Source organism: Melopsittacus undulatus, chromosome 12, assembly GCF_012275295.1.
Source record: "Melopsittacus undulatus isolate bMelUnd1 chromosome 12, bMelUnd1.mat.Z, whole genome shotgun sequence".
Lineage (NCBI taxonomy): Eukaryota > Metazoa > Chordata > Aves > Psittaciformes > Psittaculidae > Melopsittacus > Melopsittacus undulatus.
In genome coordinates, this window is record NC_047538.1 from 8,300,873 (window position 1) to 8,324,323 (window position 23,451).

Here is a 23,451-nt window from a genome sequence, read left to right on the forward strand (position 1 = left end):
TGTATTCCGTGGCTGCAGCAACAGCATTGGCAGGGAGCGGAGCAAGCCGAGGAGCTCTTGGAGGAGAATACGAATGATCTGAGGCAGGGAACAAAGCACAGAAGGACCCTTGAGCACCAGGAGATATTGCAGAGTGACCCATCCGGCGTTCTCCGATGCGCTGTGGTTTGACTGGGAGACTTTCTGCTTTGGAACAGAAATGTCTTACTTGAGTATTCCCACAGGTCCGTTCTTGCCACTTAGCTCAGCTGTTTAAAAGGCTGCTCATGTGTTTTTAAGGGTGGGATGAGGGGACAAGCAGTTGATCAGCTCAGCTGGCTTGAGGAGCACAGGTAATGCCCTCAAACTGCTGATGCTCGTGGCTCTGGAAGGAGCAGGACCATTAAAGGCTGCTATGAAGAAAGAACCTCCTGCACCCTCAGCAGCACAGGATTACTGAAGTCCCCTCAGCATCCTAACGCATGGAATTAACAGAGGAGAGCTGTAGTTTAATGTGATGGACAGAACCCCTGGGGTCGCTGCATCCCTCATCCATCAGGGCACGTTTCTCACAATGGGCAAGTGCTGCTTCACCTGATAGAATAAGTGCAGATAATGACACACTTAAATCCAGGTGCTGGGCTGCTTGAGAGCCATGGAATCAACTGGGTTGGAAAAGCCCTTTAAGCCCATCCAGTCCAACCATTCCCAGCCCTGCCAAGGCCAGCACTGCCCCATGTCCCCAAGTGCCACATCTGCACATCCTGTGGGTACCTGCAGGGCCGGTGCCTGCAGCCCTGCCCTGGGCAGCCTGTTCCAATGCCTGAGCACCCTCTGGGGCAGGAATTGTTCCTCAGCTCCATCTAAACCTGCCCTGGTGCAGCTTGAGGCCGGTTCCTCTTGTCCCATCCCTTGGGAGCAGAGCTCAGCCCCTCCTGGCTCCATCCTCCTGCAGGCACTTGTAGGGAGCCATCAGGTCCCCCCTGAGCCTTCTCTTCTCCATCTGAACCCCCCAGCTCCCTCAGCCGTTCCCCATCTCTTGTGCTTCAGGCCCTGCTCCAGCTCCATTGCCCTTCTCTGGTCCTGCTCAAGGTCTCTGTTGTAGTGAGGGGCCAGAACTGAACACAGGATTCAAGGTGCAGCCTCACCAGTGGGACATGGGGACAAACACTGCACTCATCTCCTCCTCATCCTCATCCTCAATGAAGATGTTTCTGCCACATGGAAATTCCTCTGCTATTGACAGTCCTTGAAGTTAAAAGAGGGATTTGAGTTACTGATCTTATTTGTTCCCTGAAGGCTGCAGAGATGAACTGAGAGGCATCTCTGATCATACCACCCTGGCCGCACACTCTGGAGCAGGAGCAAGGAAACCACCACGGGGAAGCTCCGAAACGCTGGTCACCTGTAGAGCCAGGAGGCAGGATTGTTCCCCCGGCTGAAGCCCATCAGGCAAACACCTGTTTCCAATCTGCTGGAGTGTATTTAACCCTCGGGGCAGGGCAGGCTCTATGGGATGGGCTTGGGCTCATCCCCACCGGCCGCCAGGAAGGACTCAGCCTCCGCTTCTTCTCCGCAGCCCAGCGGCTCCACAAGATGGCGAGCGCGGACCCCAAGATGGCGGCGGGCAGCCCGGCGCTGGATGGCAGCCACACCGAGAGCTCCGGCTCCTCTCCCCCGGGGCAGCGGCTCCTCGGGCCCTGTGCGGAGCGGTCCGGGGAGCCCCGGAGCCCGGCGGCCGCCTCCGCTCAGCCGGCCGGGGAAGCATCACCTGCGGCCCTGCAGCAGCACCGGACCGGCCCCCAGCCGCCAGGCCAGGTAGGGAGGGGGGCGGCCGCGGGGCCGGCAGCAGCCGTGAGGGGATGCGGGGAGTTAACAGCTACGGACGGAGCATGGCCGTGAGGGAATTAGCTGGAGAATTGACGTGAATTTGGTGCTTTTCTTCCCTTCCCATCACTTCGTTGCACTCCTGGGTTCAGAGTTCCAGTGCAGGAGTGTGGTTTTGTGCTCCAGGGGCAGCTTTGGGGGGTTTTACTGTGTAAAGCTCGGTGATGGGATGTTAGCCTGGCAATATCTGTCCTGCTATGTTAATTGCCATCTACAGCATTTCTAGGAAAACATGGAAACGGTGATTGGCCACGTATGGTGCTAGTTTATGTTTTGAGGAGTAACTTGCTCCTGGGGATGGAGTGTGCCTTAGTGCAAACTGTCTGCTCCCCTGTCCTGCTGTTTTCCTAGTGGTGCAGCTATGGATGAAGGTGCTGCTCAAGCCCTTCAGATCCACGGCCAGCCTTGAAGCTAAAGAGATAGGGTGTTTTTCTTTCTTCCAGTTAAGCTTTAGGATCTTCTCTGTTCTTCTAACAGTGCCCTTCACAGAAAGCAGCTGAGGAACAACCCTCAAAGAGGCTAAAAACTGAAGAGCTTGGTCTAGTAGAACCTGAGCAAGGACTTCCATTTGGGCATGCAGCCCTGTCTGTGTTTGTGCAAACACCTCTAACTGATGAGGAGCAATGTTCAGAGGATTCAGGAGACCACGCTGTAATTCACCAGCAAAAAGGTGGAAGCATTCCAGAGACTAGCAGAGAGGAAGAGGGAAAGGAGCATAATGTGTCTCACAAGCCGCATGCAGTGGAATCAGGCGATGCTCCATCAGAAATGGACAGTGGTAAAGATGTGCATGCTTGTGTCTGCAGTGAAGAGAACAGCAGTGAGAGCGCAGCTTCCGATGGGTCTGGCTCGGAGGATGCTGATCTCCCAGCGAAGGTGATGCGACTGGATAGCAGCGTCTTCGTGGATGAAGACAGCAACCAGCCGATGCCCATGGACCGGTTCTTTGGCAATGTGGAGTTTCTGCAGGTGAGATGACTGACTCTGTTCTGTGATGAGCTGATGCTCAGCTGTTCCACTCAAGTCTTGCAGCCGCAAACTTCATTAGGCTGGACTCCCAGTTGTAGTTATCTGGCATCATATCCCTGTCCCCTAGATAGAACTGCCTTGGTCAGAGGTGGAAGTGATTGCCCAGCTAGATTAATTTCAGATATAAAACCTTTCATATTAAATTCTTTAGTCCAGTTCTATAAGATGGGTATTTTTATTCATAAAGACATAGCTGTACTGTAGTGTTAACATATACATAGTGTTATTGTCACTGTTTTCTCATTGTGTTGGTGCCCTGGGGTATCAGAAGTGGCAGGATGTGAACCTCTGGGGAGGGGGGAGCTCTGCCATTTGCCACAACACTTTCCTCACTGCTTTTCTCCTTTCTTTAAAGGATCTCCCAGCAGTTGCTCTTCTGAGCACAACGATGAGCAGGCGAGAACACCGAAAGCTGCACTTCGTTGCAAAGGAGGAGGAGGAGGAAGAGGATGTTGTCTAACAGCAAAGTGTAAATAAACTAAACCCTTTTTGTTCGCAACCACGTGAGGCTGGGTGGCTGTTGCTAACATAAGGTGTCTGTGTTTGCCTTTTCTCGGAGAGAGAAGTGGTGGAGTTTGTTTTGCTGGAGTTGGCAGATACAGGATTCTCCCACAGTTGTCTGGGGCTAAGATTGACTGAACTGTCAGTGATTTGGAAGGAAATTGTGTTAGCGTTTTACCACTAATGTTTAGGAAAAAATCTGGGAAGATGGAAGTTCTCAGAGCTTATGATTTTAAAGCCCTGCCTAGGGTGAACACTTGATCTCTTCTTTTTCAGAAATGGCCACTTAAACCAGGTTAGAACAAGTTTCTTTTGCTATGAGTTCTGTGATGTCTGCCTTTATGGCATCCTGTTAGTAATGCAGCCAAGTTGACTCCCCAGAACCAAGAGGGACACCAGCCTCTGTTGTGTGTGTTGCACTGTTTGTATCTTAACTGGTTGAAATGCTGTTCTACTGGTAAAGTTAAGTACATAGATTCAGTGTGAAGGCAGTGATGGTAATCTCTGGAAGTCAAGTAGTTCTTACTGCATGTCAGTTCTCTTAACAGCAACCACATGAAGCTGGCTGCCTCCCTCTTCCACCAGAGCAGCTGTGAGCACTGCCTGTGGCAACATAGGCACTATTTTCACTTGACTTCCCAGGGTTAGGAATAGAGATTTTGTAAGCAAATGCATCAATGGTGATAAAGGAGGAATAAAAGTACTCAGTGGGAGGCTTGATCTGGAGGTGAGTGAGTATTGCCCGCTAAGGATGGAGGGCAGCCCACCACATCTACTGTTCTAGCCTGCGTTTGTACCCAGTAATGAGTAATTTCAGATGGTTTCAGAACTGTGAACTCCCCCAGTGTTTATGATAATACATCTTTGAAAGTGTGATTATGCGATAAGCTCCCAGATCTTTATTGTTACAGTTTCTTCTCCTTTTCTATAAAATACAGAGAAAATGTTATCAGCAGATGGTTTAAATAAATATTAATTTCTACAGTTACAGCCTGTTAAACATTCAAAAGTTGTAAGTCAAACAAATTGTATATGCATGACATGTTAATTTATTCACATTTCCACTCCAGCTGATGCATTGTTTCTGTCAACGATATTTCTTGGCTCCTTTTCACTCTTAATTCTTTAGCACAGAAAAATCTAATTTTTTAATAGCATATTCATGGTTCTCAGCACAACTCCAGCTTGAAACAGCTCTCCCAGCTTTCCTTAAATGCTTTATCTGCTGCTGTCTCTTTCTAGCAAATACGGCTTTGCACACAGACATTTGGGATTGTTTTCAGCACTGTGCAAAACAGTGATTCTCAGTTTGTAGGAAGTGCACTGTACAGATGACAACTGTTTTGTCATCAGGGTCTTGGCTGTGATGCCATCCCCAGTGTCAAACCACTGCAGTGAGTGTTTGTTATCTTGGGTACCAGTGATGTATAGTCAGTAAGCTGATATGGAAGGATTGATTCAGTGCATTGGTGCTAAAAATCCCGTACTAAAAATGCTCCTACTTCAATTTGATATTGAAATGTTTGAGGGGGGCTGAGTTGGTTGTTTCCTACTCTCTGTAGGAAAGCTCCTGCATTTCTAAGACATAGTAGGTCATGGCTCACTCATCAGTAACACCTCTACACTGTTCTGTGTGGACGAGCTTGGGTTTACTCAGGTAGGGAAGAGCACCAACAACATGGGGGGGGAAGAGAGTGAAGTTATTTACAGGCAGCAGCTAGTGCTCTACTGGCAATCTCCCTGTGCTCAGCCTTTCCATCTTGAATTGCCATGCTATGTTACACCTCATTAACCACTCCTGCTCCTCTGCCTCCATGTACTCAGACAGGAAAATGGTGTCAATTTTTTAATTTGAAGCAATTCCCATCATTTACACTGACAGTCCCTATAAATTCAGTTGCTGTCAGCTGGTATTTAAAAAATCAAGTAAAAATTGATCCATTTGTATTTTGTTACCTGAGGTAGGAAGTGTTTTACAAAGGCAGTATTCTCTGAAGCACCAGGTAAAACTGATTATGCAGTTATTTTCCTTGTGTTGCTTCAAGCAAACTCAAGTTACAGAAGCAGAAACAGAAAGGAGAGAGAAACCAGTGGGGAAGATGCTACAGATCCAAGGTGGCAGAAGCAAAGATGTGCCATGGCCTTGCTCTTCCGTAGCAGAGGGGTCATGGGTGTTTCAGCACAGAAGAGCCAGCAGCTCTGTCACTGAACCCCCCTTTAGCACAGCTGAAATACAGTGGTTATCACCTGGAAAAGGCATGGAGGAGAATAATTATCCTGAAGTACTTGCTTTGGCTTAAAGTTCAGAGAAATTCACATCTAGAATTAGTTTTTTGGACCTCTGTTTGTCATGGCTAGAGAGGCAGTAGAGCTTAATCCCTGTCAGCCTCTGGCCTCAGTTTTATACGGACTTGCATCTGTATTTTAACAGTGTGATGGAAGGCAGGCTTGAAGTGAGAAAGCAGGGAACCAGAATTAAGCATGAAGTACCTGTATGCTTTGTGAGATGGCAGCTGAATTACTTGGCAAGTCCCTTTTGGCAGGGACTCTGAAATTAAGTCCTTTAGCAAACTAGAGCTGTTCAAAACCAACATGATTTTGAAGGAAGCAGAAGGCACTTCCAGAGATGCACTATCAAATCCTGTGGTTGTGTTTTCTTCTCCTGTAAATCTTAGTTTTGTCACAGCTCAGGTTATGATGGGTTTTCTTATGGCAAGCAATATGTACAAGTTTTAAATTATCCACAGTAAACAGCAGCTGATAGAAGTATTCCCAGTTCACTTCCCTTTCATCTTGTGTTTTGACAGCTTCTGCCAGTTCTGGGACAACAGCACGTTTCTTCTCTATTCTTCAGTGCACAAAAGAGAAAACAGTATTGCTGTTAAAAGGCTTGTTTTGATAATAGAGCATCCATCTTCCTTTCAGAGGCAGGCAGAATGTAAATTCCTTCACTCTAACCAGGCTTCCCAACCCGAGGAAATTTAGCACATCCCATTTGCCTCAGGACTGAGGGTTTGCCAGAGAGGAGTCCCCACAAAGGGGGACGTGGTGAGGAAGGGTATGTTCTATGAACAGAAGCAAAGCAGCTAATGAGGCAGCATTATCATCTGCCTTCAGGATTTTATGTCATGAGAAGCAGCTGCAGCACCCAAGCATCTTTTATCACAGTGCACTCATCTTGGCAGAGCTAACTGCACAGGGGGTGGGTAAAGACTCTGGCTGTTCCTTTGCTGCCCAAGATAAAGGGCAGATTGGATTAATACTTTGTACATACATGTGATCGAGATTCCAGGTACCGAAGAGGATTCTGCTCTCCCTGTTACTGTAGGGGTTGATGGAATGCTTACACGGGCACTCATCTCTGTCGAAGGGTCCCTATAAAACAAGAGGATGCCCTGCTCATCAGGACTGACTCAAGACAGATCACCCACACCATTGCCCTGCCAAGATCAATACCACACTGTGTACACATCCAGCTGACTCCTTCCTTCCTCTGCTGTAAACCAAGAGTGCTGCTTGCTGGAAACAAGCCTGTTTTAGAAAGGGCTGAACTCACCTGACAAGAGAACCACCCCTCTGTGGTGCACAGGCGAGCTGCTGCTTCCTTCTCCCTTCTGTCAAAGTAGCATCCATTGTATTTCACAGATTTCAGTTTATCTGCCATTATGTCAATGATCCTTTTATACTTATCTCTTGCTGTAGGATGAACATTTGAAATGAAGCTGCTAACCTAGAGAAGGGAAAAACCCCAAACCAATCATTCCTTGGTGCCTGTAGCAGCCTGAAGTTCTTTTCTACAATCACTGTCATTCTGTAGAAGTCTTTTATATATGATCGCAGAATTAACTTGCATCTTGAAAATAAGCTCTTCAATAGAACCTTTTACCTCTTTCATGTAGCTCCGTATTCTGCTTTCACAACTGTATCGCATATAGCTTGACTTGTTCTTAAAGCGAGACTCTAGACCTAAAGGGAGTTAAGTGTGTTTTAACTTAGTTACTCTTAGAGCAGGGCTTCTGCCTTCCCCCTTCCTTCCAAACTCCGTGTGCAGATGGTTTTCATTCTCATTTTCACTTCACTGGATCAGGACTACCCTGCTTTTAGCATTTAAAAGCCCACGCAGAGCACCAGCTCTCAGAGCAGTAGCCAATGTTATAGTTGTTACTTGCTAAAGAGATTGGGAAAAGAAAGCAATTGTTCAGGAAGAGCCACAACAACGACTTGGGAAGGGCAGCTTGTGAGGGGGGGTGAAAGAAACTATAAAGCAAGGCTAGCTGGTACCTGCATTTAGCAGGATACTAGTAGCAAATCTTTAACATTGTAAATGCACACCTGTACTAATGGGGAAAACAACGTATTCCAGATGCTCTATCTGTTGGATAGAGCAACAGGGAACACTGGAGTGGTTTTAGCTGTTTTCTGATGCTAAATATGCATATATTGTACAGAAACCTTGAAAATGTGATCACTGATCCCCTGACACAGTACCAAACAGCCCCAGCCAGAATTGCTCCCAGTTTTCAGCTATGATAGAATGACTCTACTTCAAGATCAGCAGGAATGACAGAAGTGTCTCCAGCAGCTCCCTGCAGTCACCGGACGCACCTTCAAACCACTTCTCATCCTCCTCCTTGTCCTCGGCCAGGATGTTCTCGCTCAGGTTGTGGATGAGATCCGCCAGCAGCCTCTGCCTCCTGGGAGCCCGTTCATCGCTGAGCAGCTTCCGAGCAGCCTCCACCACGGCCTCCCCCTGCGTGCAGAAGGCGACGAGGAACCGCTCGATATCGCTGGCACCTGCGATGAGGACGAAGCCGGCTCAGCGGCCTGCCCCAGGCACTGCCCCAGTGCCCGGCCCGGTGCACTCACAGCCATGCCAGCTCTCCCCCGGTCCCAGCAGCACCAGCTCGGTCTGCGGCGGCAGAGTGCGGAAGTAGCTCTCGGTCAGCTCCGTCCCGTCCTCATAGAGGCAGAGGCGGCTGCCTGGCAAAGGAAGCTGCCCCGCGGGCGGGTGAGGAGGGCCGGACCATTGCTCCTGGCTGCGGCCCTCGGCCCGCACCTACAGCAGCCGGCAGATCTCCCGGAGCAGCTCCCGCAGGCTCCCGGTCCGCACCTGCAGCAGCCCCCGCAGGCTCCCGGTCCGCACCTGCAGCAGCCCCCGCAGGCTCCCGGCCCGCACCTGCAGCAGCCGGCAGCTCTCCCGGAGCAGCTCCATGCCCGTACCTGCAGCAGCCCCAGACCCGCACCTGCAGCAGCCCCGTAGGCTCCATGCCCGCACCTGCATTAGCCGGCAGCTCTTCCGCAGCAGCCCCCTCAGGCTCCCGGCCGCCACCCCGAACTTCCGCGGCCCGCAGCGCCCGCGCACCCGGAAGGCGCAGAGCGCCGGCTCCGCCATCGCCGCTGCGGCTCCCTCTGCGCAGGCGCCCCGAGCGGAGCAGACGGCCCCGGCCGACGCGCATGCGCGGCGTTGGGCGCGGCGTTGCCATGAGACCCGGCGGTGGGGCCGCGCTGAGGTAAGTGGGGCCTGCTCCGGCCTGGCCGCTTCCCCCTTGCTCCTCCGCTCCCTCCGGCCGGGCAGAGCCAACCCCGAGGGCCCCGAGGCTTTGTCCGCTGTCCGGCCGTACCCCCGAGCCGGCGGGGGGCGGTCTGTGCTGCAGCGGCCGGGGGCAGCGGGAGGAGGAGGAGGGAAGGGGCCGAAACTGATGCTGTGATGCGGTACCGGGGTAGGGATAGCGGTGGTCTCTGGTGCTTGTCTTTCCCGTTGTTCTTCCATGTGCCGTCCCTGTCAGCAGCCCAGGTGTGTGTGTGTAGCTGTGGAAAGGTGCTAAATTGACCTAGTTCTTCATTGTTGCTTAATTTATAACTTTGGCTGTTATATGAGTTAGCTAACCCCCCCTTGTGTTAAGTGCAGGCAAACTGCTCAGTATGAGAACATGGTGTGGTTTCTGGTGCTGAAATTATAAAGAAAACTTAGATTTGCCCTCATCATTTGCTGACTTGATGGCCCATGGGTCTTCATTCTTTGACTGAAGCGTTTCAGTGTTCTTCTCTTGCCCTTCCAGCTTGAAACACTGTGGCTTTGACTGGCTCATGTCTGCAGGATGCCCCACAAGATCGGGTTTATAGTTGTTAGTTCATCAGGACACGAAGATGGCTTCAGCGCGAAGGAGCTGATGGTTCATGCACCAACAGTGAATGGATGGCGATCACCCAGGTATCTCAAGGGGTTGGGACACGCATGGACTGGCTTTGAAATAAGCAGATGATGCCGTGTCAGGGTGGTCACAGCATCCCAGGCCAAACTGAGGATAAACCAACCAAAAGAAATTACTTTAATCCCATGGAATCCTTATTTTATAGGGAAAAAAGCACCTTGGTTACCACCTAAAAGCATCACATTGGATTTAAATGAAGTTATTTGAAAGAAGGAAAGGGAATTGTTTGTATTCTCGTCAGTTTTGGAGTTGGCAACTGCTTTGTCTTAGTATTAAAAATCCAGTTTTCTCAGCATATCTTCTAGACATGTATGGACACCTTAACGCACACATGTGTGCAGTGAAGTGAAAAGTGTTTCTCCTCCTTGGTTTCTTTTCATGACATTTGTAGTGCTGATGTAAGTGATAATAACCTTGGAAAGCTCTGTAATTAAATGTTACTCAAGTTGGAAGTGAAATCATCTATAAAAGGATGATTCAGAACTCGTGTGTGTTTGCAGACTCTGTCAGTATCCACAGGAAATTGTTCTGCAGTTGGTGGAGAGATGTCGAATACGAAAGCTGCAGTTGCTTGCTCACCAGTACATGATTTCAAGCAAAGTTGAGTTCTACATCAGCGAAAGCTTGCCTGAATACTTTGCTCCTTATCAGTCAGAGAGATTTCACAGACTAGGGTAAGTAAAACAGCTCTAAATGGTTTTATTACATTAATCAAAAGGTCTTCAGGAGGAAATAATGTGCAGTAATATGGCTACAGCATGCTGGAAGCAGCAGAGAGATTCTGTATTTGCTTAGGTGGGTAACAAAGCTGAAAATATAGGTATAAGAGACATGAATAGTATTGTCAGGTCACAGCACGTGTTTCACTTATGAGTTTTAAACCTTACCAAAGTCCTCAGCTGAGGAGCAAAGATCTAGCTGTGTATTTGTATGGTTCCTCTGCTGACTTGTTACGTTTTCCTTCTCAGCTATGTTCCTCTTTCGGACAATGAAAAGACTGATTTCAGAGCACGAGAGTTAAAGTCTGTGTACATGGATGCAGTTGGTCAGTACCTGAAGCTGATTTTCCATAAAAATTATGTCAATAAATACAATGTATATGGTCAGGTAAGTTGAGTTACAAGTTCTTACTTGATAAGCTAGATGACACGTCAGTAATACAGAACAGACAATGAAATCTGCTCCCTTGAATTACAGGAGCTAAAAATGTCAGTTGGATTTATATTTGGTTTCCTTTAACCAGAAAATACAAATAAGAGGTTCTGAGTGGCTTGGGATCATAACCAAGTGCATGCAACTTACCCAGAACAAACAAGTCAAGTGCCCATTCCATTACTGCCTCTTGTCCTGATTTGCAGACAGCGGGTGAAGCTCTGCTCTGAGGACAAAGGGCTTCCTCTAAGAACAGCTCTGTGGTCCTTACAAAGGCACTCAGTCCATAGGATCTGATGTGATGTTAAGTGAAGGTATTGTACAGCCACCCTGATACAGAAACAGCAAATACTTGCCTCAGTTCTACAGTGAGTCTCTTCCCTTTCATCCCAGACCAGAAAAGGGAGCAGCGATGGCTGTGCAATGTGGTCTGGAGACTTGGTAATAAATTTTTAATGGAGCATGAAGTACATTTGGCACTTAGTGCTGTTTTTTTGCTTCCATATCACTCTGGAGACCACCAGCTCTAATTTTTGTCTTTTTGTTCCACTTTTTTGTTTCAGTTTTCATAAGATATGGGAAAAGTAATGACCTTATGCATTTATGTTTGCTTTAAATCTATCCCAGGTTGCCCTAGTAGCTATAAACATTATTGGAGATCCAGCAGACTACAGCAATGGCAGCACTAACAGTGTAAGTGTAAAGCAGCCCTGTCTTTTTACTGTTCCTACATGTGTTCAGTTACAGGGTTCCTGGGGTAATGGAGTGCATCTTTCTTCTGCTGGTTTTGTGCTGTAGCAGAGCTGCCATGTGTTAATTATTAATTTTCTTTAATGTTTTAATGATGTTCTCAAGAATGGAGCCTGATATGTGGGTATTAAAAATACAGTCATTTGGAACATTTGCACTTTCAGCCTCTCCAAATTCTCTTGTTTCAGGACACCCCAAAACATATAACAAGGGCTATAATTTACATTGCTTTTGTCGATTGTGGCAAGCCAGAATCTCTGTCCTGAACGTGCACTTGATATTGATGAATGCACACTAAGATATTTCTTCTTTCCCCTTCCAAAGCCTTCCAGAGAGAAGCTGATAGATCAATACTTAGGAATTAAATCAGATGATCCTGCCTTAGATGGAACTTACCTCGGGTAAGGATGTTCTTTTGTGTATACCCTGGCAAAACATCTGCTTGGACTAAAGTAGTTCTTAGTCCCTCTGCTTTTTTAGTTCCCTGCTAGTGGAAAGAGAAGACATATGCTCAGCCTCGCTTATTCTGGATGAACTGAAAGCTGAGTTTATTCCTTTTATACCTTCAGGAAACGTGACTCCATTTCCCCTCTGGATGATCTGGCTTTTGACATGTACCAGGATCCAGAAGTTGCTCAGATAATACGTAGACTGGATGAGAAGAAGCGAGAAGCTGTCCATCATGAACGCTATGATTATGCCAAGAAACTCAAACAAGCTATTGCAGACCTGCAGAAGGTATTGTGGAAAGGCTCTTTGTCTCTTAAGCCAAACAGTAGTCCAACAGCCTATTGGAGACCCTTGTGTTCATGTGGAACCATAATGGTTTCCAGTATATTTTCAAAGAGTAATTCTAAGAACAGATAGTTTAGTTGAATAACTTTAATATAGGTACAGTAATGTGATTCCAAACTAGCCTGCTATGCTGTCTGCTAGGTAGGGGAGAGACTTGGGAGGTACGAGGTGGAGAAACGCTGTGCTGTAGAGAAAGAAGATTATGATCTTGCTAAAAAGAAGAAACAGCAAATGGAAGCGTATCGCCTGAAGGTGTATCAGCAGCTGGAGCTGCATGACCTTCTGGATGCAGAGCTGATGGTGGGTACTGTTCTTCCTAATTCAGGAGGCTTGGTGTAAAGAGAAGTGGCAGAGCAGCCTAAGAGAGTCAAAGAATAAGAGTTGGTACACTGGTATTTTATGACAATTAGGTGAGGATTTGAAGTTTGCCATGTGGATTTCCTTAACCAAAGCCTTGCATTTTATGAACATGTTTAATTCTCCATAAACTGCATTGCATTGGACTGTTGAGATCTCAAGCAAATGACATAAGAATGCTGAATGTTTTGCAGAATTTGAGGGCTACCTGATGCAGATGAGTAAGGAACTCTTATATTTTGAAGGGGTGTAACAAGCTTGGGCTGGCATCAAGGATGACCAGATAGGATTACTGTGATAAGATATATATAGTTTTATATTGTTCTTGGAACAGGAAGCTTTATCATTTCCTGACACGCATCCACACAGAATTATTTCCTGATTCACCAAGCTGCATTCAGTGGAAATGATTACACATCTCTGAGTGGGGTCTGACAGTTACCTGAAAGCTGCAGAATCTTGGTGACTGTCAGATCTGGGGCTGTGCCAACTCTCATTTTAGAACATTGTCAGCCTTGCTTTGCAAAATCTTCCTTTTCTCAGATTCGAAAACCATCTGAATTGCCTTTGGAGCCTGTGACTTACACTGACAATCTTCAGCGCACCAAACCTGCAACTTCATCTCCTTGTGAGCACACAGAGCCCCCTAAAGGAGAGTCGCGGAGAGCAGAGCCTCTGCTGGAAGAGAGGGCAGCAGATCCCACTTCTGCTGAGCCTGTTGTTCCCCATCAGTCCCCTCCTCCTCCTAAGACTCATCCCGCAACCCCTAGGGAAGTGTTTCCCAAAGAAAATGTAAGTAGCGTACCTCTGCAGAAATCTGTCAGAGCAAATGGTTGTGAATTCAGCCTTCAAAACAAGGTCTTTGTGGTTATACTCATGGCTTATACATTACCGGAAATTAACCCTGGTAATTATTGGCATTGGTCTTCTTTGTGCCTGAATTTCTTTGGAAGCTTTTGGAAATGTTCATCGAGATAGAGGCAAAAAGGAGTTGATTATATCTAGTTTACAAACAGATGACTGGAAGCTAGTAGACACTAAATGACTATTTAGGGGTTGTGTGTCCAATACAGTGGAAGCTGAATTCTGCTTGCTCTATTAGTGGCTTAGTAAATCTCCTTCTGAGAGATCAGGCCAGATAAATCTATAGTAGCAAAGGAATTTGTTGGAATGTGGTTGTGGAATAAGAGTCTTGGTGTCGTGTCTAAGGAGAGGAAGAAAATCACAGTGTCTGGTTAGCTTAATCTTTAGGTTTTGCTGCTCCTGCTTTTGGCAAAGCTAAGGAAGACTTGTGTTGTCTCTAGTAGTAGCAATATTTGTTCTTACCAGGATATTGACTTAGTTAACAAATAAAGCTTTATGGCTTGCTGGCTTCCTATCAGCAGGTGATTTCTTCTGTACGTGCATGCACTTCCACAAAAGACATTTTGTGTGTTATTGTACTCTGTAGATGAGAAAGAAGTTTCATACACAGGCACTGATTCCATTTCTTCATGATTTTATGGGAACTGCAACACCTGGATGTAATTGTAAAGCAATACTGCTTTAATGGGGGAAAAATGCATTGAAATCAAGTCAATTTGTGATGAAACAACTTCACATCTAAGTCATTTCTAGAACAGCAACTTTTCTCTGTTACATTCAGTTTTTACCATATGACGAGACACCTCTTCCAGCCATCCGGAAACAATCTGATGGAGCTGTCGCATACCTGGAGCCAGGGATGGCTGAAGAGTATATTGATGATACTCCAAGAAGTGGCATTACTGGGGAACCAGAACCGTTAAGTGAGAAGGCACTGAGGGAGGCCAGCCCTGCTCTTGAAGTGTTTGGAGAAGCTTTGGTAAAGAACACCAAAATGAGCCCGTAGATTACTGTGATCTGTGGAGCTGATTTGTTGCACGCTCTGTCAGCAAACACCTACTGATGTTCACTTGTTCAGAGCTGTTACTTAAAAATCTGAGATTAAAAGTTGACCTTGGACATATGAGTGCCTGTTTGCAATGTTTGTATGGTGCTGTAGCTTTTATGATTGCTTACTTGATGAGCTATTAAGCAGATAGTATGTGGTAGACTGTTTTTGGGTATGGACCCTACCAGAATACCCATAACTTGCCACTGTCTATTGCAGGGAGAGAAGCTATTGCTGTGCAGGAAATGGATCCTTGAGCCTGACCTGTTAATCCATTTCCCTCATAGTTTCTCAAATATCTGAGCTTTTAATAAAAGCCTGATTCCTGTTGGAAATACCTGGGGATTTCATGCTGAAGTTCATGTGTTCTTTTGAGGCAGTTTCTGTATATTAATGTTGAGTAAATACTGAAATATCAGCACTGACATTTTAAGAGATAAACTTGTTCTGTGCTCAGGTTTCAGGAGCATTTTCCAAAACCTGGTCATATCGAGAAGATGCATTGCTTGCTGTGTATAAGAAGCTGATGGAAGTGTCAGTGACCACTCCAAAGGAGGACTTAAAGAACATGCTGAGGGCTGCTATTTTCCTTGTGAGGAGAGCCAGCAAAGACATAGTGCCTTCGGTACGTTGTGATATATTGGGTAAGAAATACTCCAGTGCAGATCTGGCAGCCAAAATCGTAGAACCATGTGGTTAAGATGCTTTGAACAAATAGTTTGTAAACCTACTGTTGAGTAAATTTAAACTAAAACCAACAAGCAAACAAACCCATCCAAACCCCCAAAACAAGTGGAATGTCAGCTTTTAGTTGGGCCCAAGGACTGGGCAATGTCTGTCATTCAGCAGCACAGAAAATACTGCCCTGGGCTGGGGAATGAGCTTGAGGAACTACTGCTGCTACAATAAATGTGTAGTGTGGTTGATCCTGTTTGTTTTTATCAAGTTGAAATAGAGCAATGAAGTAACCTCTAGTTTCCAACCTGAGAGACTGCAGTCAGCCTAAGGAGCCTTAGGCTTCAAATAAACCTTAAACAAGAAGAAGAGAAAAAACTCAAGAGCTGTGTTTCTCTTTATGAGAAGCCTTTCACCTCAGCCCTAGCAACATGTTTTCTGAGAGAGAGGTATCTGAAGTAGCTTCTATTAGAGGTGTCAATGTAATTCTAGACTCCTGTTGCTGCTTGTTGTTCTTTAGTACAGAGAAGATTCTAAAATGCTGTCTGAACACAGGGATCTGTGGGCTATTTTTGTTCAGTGTTTTCTTGTTCTTTTTAACTTAGGTTTTTCAAGCGTCCCTGAAACTTCTAAAAATGATCATTACCCAATATATACCGAAACATAAACTGGGAAAGCTGGAAACTTCTCATTGTGTGGAAAAAACGCTGCCAAATTTGCTTTCTAGAACAGGAGACTCTTCATCCCGTCTTCGCCTTGTGGCTTCTAACTTCATTCAGGTAAGTGTTTTACTACAAATTAGGGTTTGATTTGCATTAATATTTCACAGGGCTCACAGGTAGGTAGGTAACATCTAACCAGGCTTCACTTTGAGACCAGAGTTTGCTGCTCTGAAGGATGATGCCGAATATGGGAGGCAAAGTGGTATAACCAACTCGGCATCCTTGCAGTGTGTTTTCCAGCTATTTATGTCCAGCAATGTCAGGACTTTGTATCCTCTGTAACACTTCTTGTCTACCTTCTCATATAGCTCAGTGTAAGCTCTTGAAATGTTTCTCACATTCCAGTTCTGTAAGTCATCTGAGCATGTCTAAGACTTTATTGATTTCTCAGTAGCTTTCTCCCTGATGCCAAAAGTGAAAACAAACCTTCGGATAATCTCTTTAAAACCGTTGCAAGCAGCTTCTGGCTGCTAAAGTAACAAATAAAGCTGCTACTTCTTACAAAAGACTTGTTTTATTTTACTTAACTTGTTACAAGTGACTTAGACTATACCTCTATCTTGCAAAGACAGTTAACTTCCCTTGTTCAGCATTCCTACATGCACACTGCCCCTCTGTATGTTTCTAGGAAATGGCACTATGCAGCGAGGTCAAACCTCTTCAGATTGTTCCAGTTCATCTGGTTCAACCATTAAAACCCAACTCCGCACCACATCTGGCAATGAGTCAAGTGGAATTAGTGCAATGCCTCTTGAGAGACATGGGAACTGAAAACTCCGGGTTTACCATCAGCAATGTCATGAAGGTAGGAGCCTGAGCTTACAGCACAGAAAGCTTTTTCTGTTGCTCTCTTATTGGGGCTGCCTGTTTTGGAGTGTTTGGTGGATTACTGAAGAGAATTTGAGCCTCTTGGAGGTGACAACACACAATCCTGTGAGGAAGCAGGATGCCAATATGGGAAAAAGAATCACTGCATCAGAAAGTGTTCATAAAAACCTGTTTGCTTAAAGATTTCTGCCACTGCAGTGAAATAATAGACTAATAAAGAAGTCATTAAAAATGTGGGGAAATAGAGCCTTATTATTATTATGTTCAGTTTGCAACAGGAGCTTTGGAACACCGAGTTTATGAAGTCCGCGATGTGGCATTGCAGATTATCTTTGACATGTACAGTAAGCACAGGGCTGCTGTACTGGAATATCTGCCTCCAGATGATGCAACCATTCGTAAGACTGTTCTCTATAAAACACTCTTTGATGGATTCACCAAAATAGATGGCAAACTTTCTGAAGCTGAAATCAGGGTATGTAATCAGATTGCAGACCCACATAGCTATTTTAAACATTGCATCCAACTGAGTAACATACTGATTTGACAGCTCTGTTAGACACTGAATGACACAGGTAGCAGAGCATCATCAGGTGTGCTGTTAACACATTGTAGTTCACACTTTAGTAGTAGTGTTATCTTTCAGGTAGGGCAGAGGAATTCAGGGGGAAGGAGGTGTTGCTGTAGCAACATTTAACCATGCAGGATATTTCTTGTTGCATTGACCATTTGCTCCACATTGATGTGTTTTGCAGTTTCTTGTCTATGAGAGATGGTTCAAAATCTTTTGTAACTGAAAGACTGCTCCTTGACAGGCACAGAGAAAGGCAGCAAGAGAAGAAGCAGAGAAACAGAAGAAGGAAGAAATGAAAGTCCTGCAAGGTCAGCTGGTAGCTCTGAAGGAGATGCAAGCAGAAGTTCAAGCTGGAAAGGTGAGGGTGGTTTGGTTTTGCCTCAGTACCTGAGAGATTTGCTGTAGCACCAGCAGCACAAGCATTGTAATGTATTGGCTCTGCTTCTGAGCTTTTAATGACAGAGGAAATTCAGAATATAGCGTGTTCTCCCTGTCAGGCATCACAGTCATTAAGTACATTTCTGACTTAAATTTCTTTGTTCAATAGGAGAAAGACTCTGACTTGCAGAAGCTGAAGGCTCAAGGTAGGTAGTTTTAAATACTGCTCAGAAATGTGCAGATGTTTCAAACAGTGTTAAGAAATGTGGAAATACTTCAAGATGTCTTTGAAACACTGTAGGTGCTTAATAGATTATTGAATTATCTTATTTAAACACATGCCAGAGTGCTTCAGAGTGGCTGAGTCTCAACCTGCCATAGAGGAAACCGGTAAGTTCACTGAAGAAAAATTGCCACCAGCTAACCAGTTAATTTCTAATAACAATTAATATGGCTTGAAACCACTTTAGATTTCTCCCCAACCTGAGGGAGATCATGTAAAAATCACCACTGAAATATTATACTGTTGTAAATGACTGAAGCAGTAATTTCCCAGTTGCCTGCAGGTACATTGGCTTTTGGTGCTTGTTACCACGATGGTGATGGGGTGCTTCTGCTCAGTGTTTTTACTGGGAAGATGCAGAGAAATAATATTTCTAGGCATGCATGAAAGTGAATTAAAATGTGATTTTGGTTTTAATAGTTCTCTTTTTACAGGTTATCAGATGAAAGAAAGCCCACAGTCTGCAGCAGTGGAGATTCCAGACAATCGTTCCTCTGTTGCAAATTACTTGGATAAGTAAGTTAGATGAGCAGCTTCCAATCACCTTAAGCACTTGGTATAACCTGCAAGCTAATAATGTTTTTCCAGTGGATCAAAGATGTATTGTAGCTGTCGTGTGTAGTGTAGGATATAAGGGCTCAGAGGAAGCATTAGAAAACTCTGGAGCCATGACAGCCAGTCTCAGTGAGCTGTTCTCAGTGCTTCTGGGGAATTACATCTTTCTATGTGAGCAAATGCTTCACAGTTGTAGTTACCATAAATTATGTGATAGTATCTGTACATGCCCTAACGCATTATAAGCACTGTGTAAAGAAAATAAGGTGTACCAAGATAGTAACTGTTATTCAGAACAGCTTCTAACAGAAGCAGCAGTATTCCTTCATTTCACTCTGTGATGTTACTGATGCTTGTATTTTTTCCCCTAGCTTATGTATTTTTTGTGGTGAAAGGGACGAATCCTTCACAGAGGAAGGCTTGGATCTCCATTACTGGAAACACTGCCATATGTTAACCAGATGTGAGCACTGCAAACGGGTTAGTCATACACTTTCTGGAGCTGCTACAAGACATTAACTGTCGTTATTCTGGTCTTAAGGTGCTGTAAGATATATTTAGTGCTAAGGTAGACAAATGCTGAGCACAAGTGTGATCTTGGGTAGCACTTTTTGAACAGAGCAGCATTATAAATTGTATTAATGGATTAAAATTTCATTTTCCCTGTGCCGTTTTGGAAAGTGAGATTTAACTTCCAAAAATCACATAAGCAGGGTTTTAAATACTCCTCTTTTACTCAGCACAGCACAAGGCTCACTGGGTGCCTTTTGCTCCATTGCAGGTGGTGGAAATAGCCAGCCTGACAGAGCACTTGTTGACTGACTGTGATAAAAAGGACAGCTTTGGGAAATGCCAGCGGTGTGGTGAGGCCCTTCCAAAAGACGAGTTGCCCAAACATATTAAGAGCAAGACTTGCAATTGTGAGTAGCTTCAAAGAGGAGAGTTGAACTTCAAAGGTCAAGCCAAAGGATTAAGCCCCATCGTTCCTTTTGATCTTGTTTCAGTGTAGATGATTAAACATGGGACTTTGAGAGCAGTTAATGATAAAAGGGGTGGAGCTGGTTTAGCCATGGAGTAGTTTTACACTCTTGGTTGTGCAACCTCTCCTCTTGTATTTGAACTTAGCCTATCTTTGCAATTCTTGCACTATTTTTCTCATCATTTCAGCTGCCAAGCCAGAACACGTGGAAAACCATTGCCCATTGTGCCATGACAACTTTCCTCCAGGAGAGGAGGTAAGATGCCTTCCAGACTGCTCTGATGTAATGTCACTGGGACTGAATTCATGTCCTTTTCTAACACTGCCTTATACCAATGACTTCAGAACTTGCCTTGAAGAACTTTCTCCATGCTGTTCCCTGCTACTGCTTAGTGCTGGGAAATCTGGCACATTCAGAGTGTGCTTTCAGCAGCTGAAAATATCTACTGGTTTCATATCAAGATTTGGATATCTTAATTTCTATTTCAATTGGTCATAAGGTGCATAAGATGCTTTTATGAGTGAGCAGATTCAAATGCTGTCACAAAAGGTCTGTTCACAACCCTGGTTTTCCTCGTGGTTTCAACATCTATGTGCATATATAGTGACTGCCTAAGAGCTTGGCTGATTTTACTGGTGTTGTAGTATCACTTCTTTTTGATTGACTTCAGGGCTGGAAATCTCACTTGATGGACTGTAAAATGAATCAGCGGAGGCTCTCCATCTTAAATAAAACTCTTCTGGTGCAGCCTGGTAAGATACTGTTTTATGATCATAATGATTATGCTTTTTACTCAATTCCTTTTACCTAAGAGGAGTGTTTCATCCTCGAGAGCAGACTCTTACTACTTGTTCAACTCAGTTTTTTACATAACCTAACCTAAATACAGCGTGCTCAGGGAGCAAACTCTCAAAATCATTCCATAACAATCCTGTTTCAAACCAAGGCATTAGCACAGTTGGTTGGGGAGCTGGTGTATGTGATCAGTTTGGGGCTTTTTCTGCATGACAGTACAACTGTGAATAGAACAATCAGTGTGACAGGAAACAGTTAACATTCTGGCAAGCTCCTGAACGCTGACACAGAGAACTGAGGGCCCAATTTAGCTTGTAATGTCCAATCAGAGGATGCTAATCTAATCCTAATTACGAGATGAATTGAATAGTTAGTGCTGTGTACTGCTTTTCCTTTGCCATTCAGACCCAGGAGCTAGGCAGAATCTATGATTGTGCAGCTTCTTCACCAACTGAGAGAAATTGATGCTGATGTCAGGTGGCTTTTTTTAACACTCGTCTCTATTTATGAAGCAAAATCCTTTTCTTTCCTGGACACACAAGTTAAACAAGCTGTTTTCCCTGCCCACAGCACAAAAACTCTCTTGGTCAGTAACATCCAGAGCCTTTCCTCCTTCAGACTTCTCTCAGAGCTCTTTAGTTCATAGCACGTTCAGGTCATTGCTAGAGTTAACCTCCTGTGTCTGGTATTTGCTTTGCTCATACCTGCATTTTACAGCTGTTCCAGCCTCCTGGACAGAACCTTCTCAGCTCTGCTAAGTGAATGTGGCTAAACTCAACCGTGTCCAGTCTCAGACTGGACATACAATCATGTCTGTCCATCTGTCTTCTATTTGCCTGTGAGAATGCTAGTTAGTTTGCTGCTGCTTAGAATCTGGGAACACAGAAGGAGCTTAAATACTGCCTGGATAGAGCTAAAGCTCCAGAACAGTTTCCTAGAGCTAGGAAAGGAACCCTGACCATTTAGTCCTTGGAGATGCACCTCAGACCAGATGCCCACCAACATTTAGTTGCCAGTGTCAGTCTTTCAGGTTTCACAGTTCTTGAGAATCAAAATGGTAGGTAAAATTCAAGGCTGGGACCAGATGTCCTTGCAATAATGACCTGTATTTTCTCTTCACAGGCAAAACGGGTGGCCAGTATTTAAGGAAACCAGGTCCTTCAGGAGCAAAAGCTCGATCTCCCTCTATAGGAAGTAAGATCCCAGTCCCAAGAGGGAGCCCAAATAAACTCAGTGGCAAAACATACACAAAGCGATGACAGGACGAGTATTTTTTCCTTTGGCTTATAGTAGGTATTTAAAAGGTGTGGGAAATTCATATCATCTTATTTGTTTGACTCCACGGGCCTGTTGAGCAGCACTTGCCTAGCCTGATAACCACAGCACTGTGTCAGCTGCCTGTGCAGCATAGTGGCTTTCTCCTAGAAATGCTTACACTGGAAATACACAGATATTTTGGGATGGATCCAGCCTGCCACATTCCCTGATGGCACAAAGCAGGCCAGGCATTGCTCTCTGGTTCCTCATAGTATACTATTTCCCCAATGAGAGTGGTAGTAATGCACTTTGCTCTCGTTTCTAACACCAGTGTCTGTAATTTGATGAGTTCAAGCATATTGTTAATGGCAAGAATTAGCACCAAAGGAAAAAGCCAAAGGGCTGGTTGGATATTGCCATATGACCTGCCACCCCATGAACATGAAGTCGCTGATCTCTGTGGCCGCTTGCTGCACACCAAGTGCCTTAGGCCTCTTGACCACAGGGTTAAGTTCAATTCTAAGCATCCCCTTTGGTTAATAAGAGTGTCCCCACAGAGCTACTGTAGCAATCAAAATCATTCTTTATAACCTCCCAGCTCATTCCAAAATATACCCCAAGAAATGGCCCCTCAAGAAAAGAAAACCTTAGTGGGGCCCTGGAAAGCCTGACTTAACCATTTAGACCTTTTGTTTCCTGCTTTAGTGTGCTCACTCATTTCTAAATCCAGAATTATATGCAGATAATTCTAAATGCTGAGCTTTTCCAGTTAGATCTTGATTAAAATAAGCATCTGTAGGATACAGCATGTGACCATTTAACAGCTTTGCAGAGAACAAATTCTGCTGGGGCACAATGTGTGGAGCTTTGTCCTTAGAGCAACCATCCCGATGTTTCAACCTGTAACAGGCCAGAGCTTTCCAGGGCAGAATTCCGTGGTGGTCTGTGTCAGTACAGCTACAAGGATGGGTGAGGATGGTGACAGACCTTTTGGGGTTGGAGTTTTTGCTACCATGGAATGAATTTTGTATGTTCTGCACTGATTTTGTAATACGTTCGGTTTCTAGTTTGTGGTCATTCTCTCTGCAAGAGAAGCGATGTCACAGGTAGATCAGTGTGCTTGTACTTTAGAAACCTTTCTATAGTTTCTTTAACTCTTCCAAATTATATATATCAATAAATATATACATACATGAGGAATATATATTAACGTATGTGTGGGTTTATTTCTGCTTTAGTGACACAAGTTCCTATTTGAGAACCTTATGCAGGCAAAACACGTGTTGATCTTGCTTGGGGATCAGCATTTGTGATGGGCTGTGAGCCGTGCCCTGGAGCACTCTCCCTTTTGGACATCAAATTGTGAGCTCCCCCCTGTGTAGGTCACTGGAAAAGCTCTGTTACCAAAGGCCTGCTGTCTGTTTTGGGTGGGCCAGGGCAGTACTGGGTCGTGAACCTGTGGCTGCCCCATCCCTGGCAGTGTTTAAGGACACAGGGGCTTGGAGCAGCTGCTCCAGTGGAACGGGTCCCTGCACATGGCTGGATCAGCTTTAAGGTCCTTTTCAACCCAAACCAGTCTATGATCACCCTGCCCGTCCCACCGCCTGCTCATGCTTTGTGTCTTCTGCAGTCGGAGAACAAACGCTGGTCTGATACACCCAGTGATGCTTATTCCCGTGCTGCAGAGCATCCCGGCGCAGAGCTGTTGCACAGGGGCAGGCCTGGCTAGCAGGAGGAAAGCTCTCCACACTCTCGGACTGGAAAGCTTAAATCAACAACGGCAGTGATCAGCCCGCGATCCTGGTTCTGTGTACGACCGCTTCCTCCTTG

The 23,451-nt window shown here is 45.3% G+C and overlaps 3 protein-coding genes across 4 annotated transcripts; 2 read left to right on the forward strand and 1 right to left on the reverse strand.

The window, feature by feature from the left end:
- The first annotated feature begins 1,575 nt into the window (after nucleotides 1–1,575).
- Nucleotides 1,576–3,394, forward strand: C12H1orf174 (chromosome 12 C1orf174 homolog). Its single transcript, XM_034068417.1, has 3 exons — nucleotides 1,576–1,797; nucleotides 2,344–2,835; nucleotides 3,251–3,394. Exons 1-3 carry the CDS (start codon nucleotides 1,576–1,578, stop codon nucleotides 3,353–3,355), a joined length of 819 nt encoding a protein of 272 aa, XP_033924308.1. The 3' UTR covers nucleotides 3,356–3,394.
- An 843-nt stretch (nucleotides 3,395–4,237) lies between these two features.
- On the reverse strand, nucleotides 4,238–8,792 carry DFFB (DNA fragmentation factor subunit beta). The gene is made up of 7 exons (XM_013127516.3): nucleotides 8,672–8,792; nucleotides 8,263–8,389; nucleotides 8,002–8,190; nucleotides 7,283–7,362; nucleotides 6,953–7,126; nucleotides 6,671–6,771; nucleotides 4,238–6,244 (listed from the first exon to the last, which is right to left on the reverse strand). The coding sequence occupies exons 1-7, from the start codon at nucleotides 8,786–8,788 to the stop codon at nucleotides 6,031–6,033; spliced, it is 1,002 nt and encodes a 333-aa protein (XP_012982970.2). The 5' UTR covers nucleotides 8,789–8,792; the 3' UTR covers nucleotides 4,238–6,030.
- A 49-nt stretch (nucleotides 8,793–8,841) lies between these two features.
- On the forward strand, nucleotides 8,842–22,825 carry CEP104 (centrosomal protein 104). 2 transcript variants are annotated; one of them, XM_034068116.1, is made up of 22 exons: nucleotides 8,842–8,906; nucleotides 9,456–9,607; nucleotides 10,109–10,282; nucleotides 10,577–10,715; nucleotides 11,388–11,453; nucleotides 11,835–11,911; nucleotides 12,080–12,248; nucleotides 12,447–12,605; nucleotides 13,206–13,454; nucleotides 14,308–14,505; nucleotides 15,032–15,199; nucleotides 15,855–16,028; nucleotides 16,600–16,776; nucleotides 17,068–17,274; nucleotides 17,615–17,731; nucleotides 17,921–17,957; nucleotides 18,469–18,550; nucleotides 18,961–19,069; nucleotides 19,371–19,509; nucleotides 19,757–19,824; nucleotides 20,240–20,321; nucleotides 21,487–22,825. In XM_034068116.1, the coding sequence occupies exons 2-22, from the start codon at nucleotides 9,495–9,497 to the stop codon at nucleotides 21,621–21,623; spliced, it is 2,841 nt and encodes a 946-aa protein (XP_033924007.1). In that variant the 5' UTR covers nucleotides 8,842–8,906; nucleotides 9,456–9,494; the 3' UTR covers nucleotides 21,624–22,825. The 2 variants fall into 2 exon arrangements, with proteins under 2 accessions (XP_033924007.1, XP_030899744.1); XM_031043884.2 differs by lacking the exon at nucleotides 8,842–8,906 and adding an exon at nucleotides 8,917–9,190.
- Nucleotides 22,826–23,451: the final 626 nt, after the last annotated feature.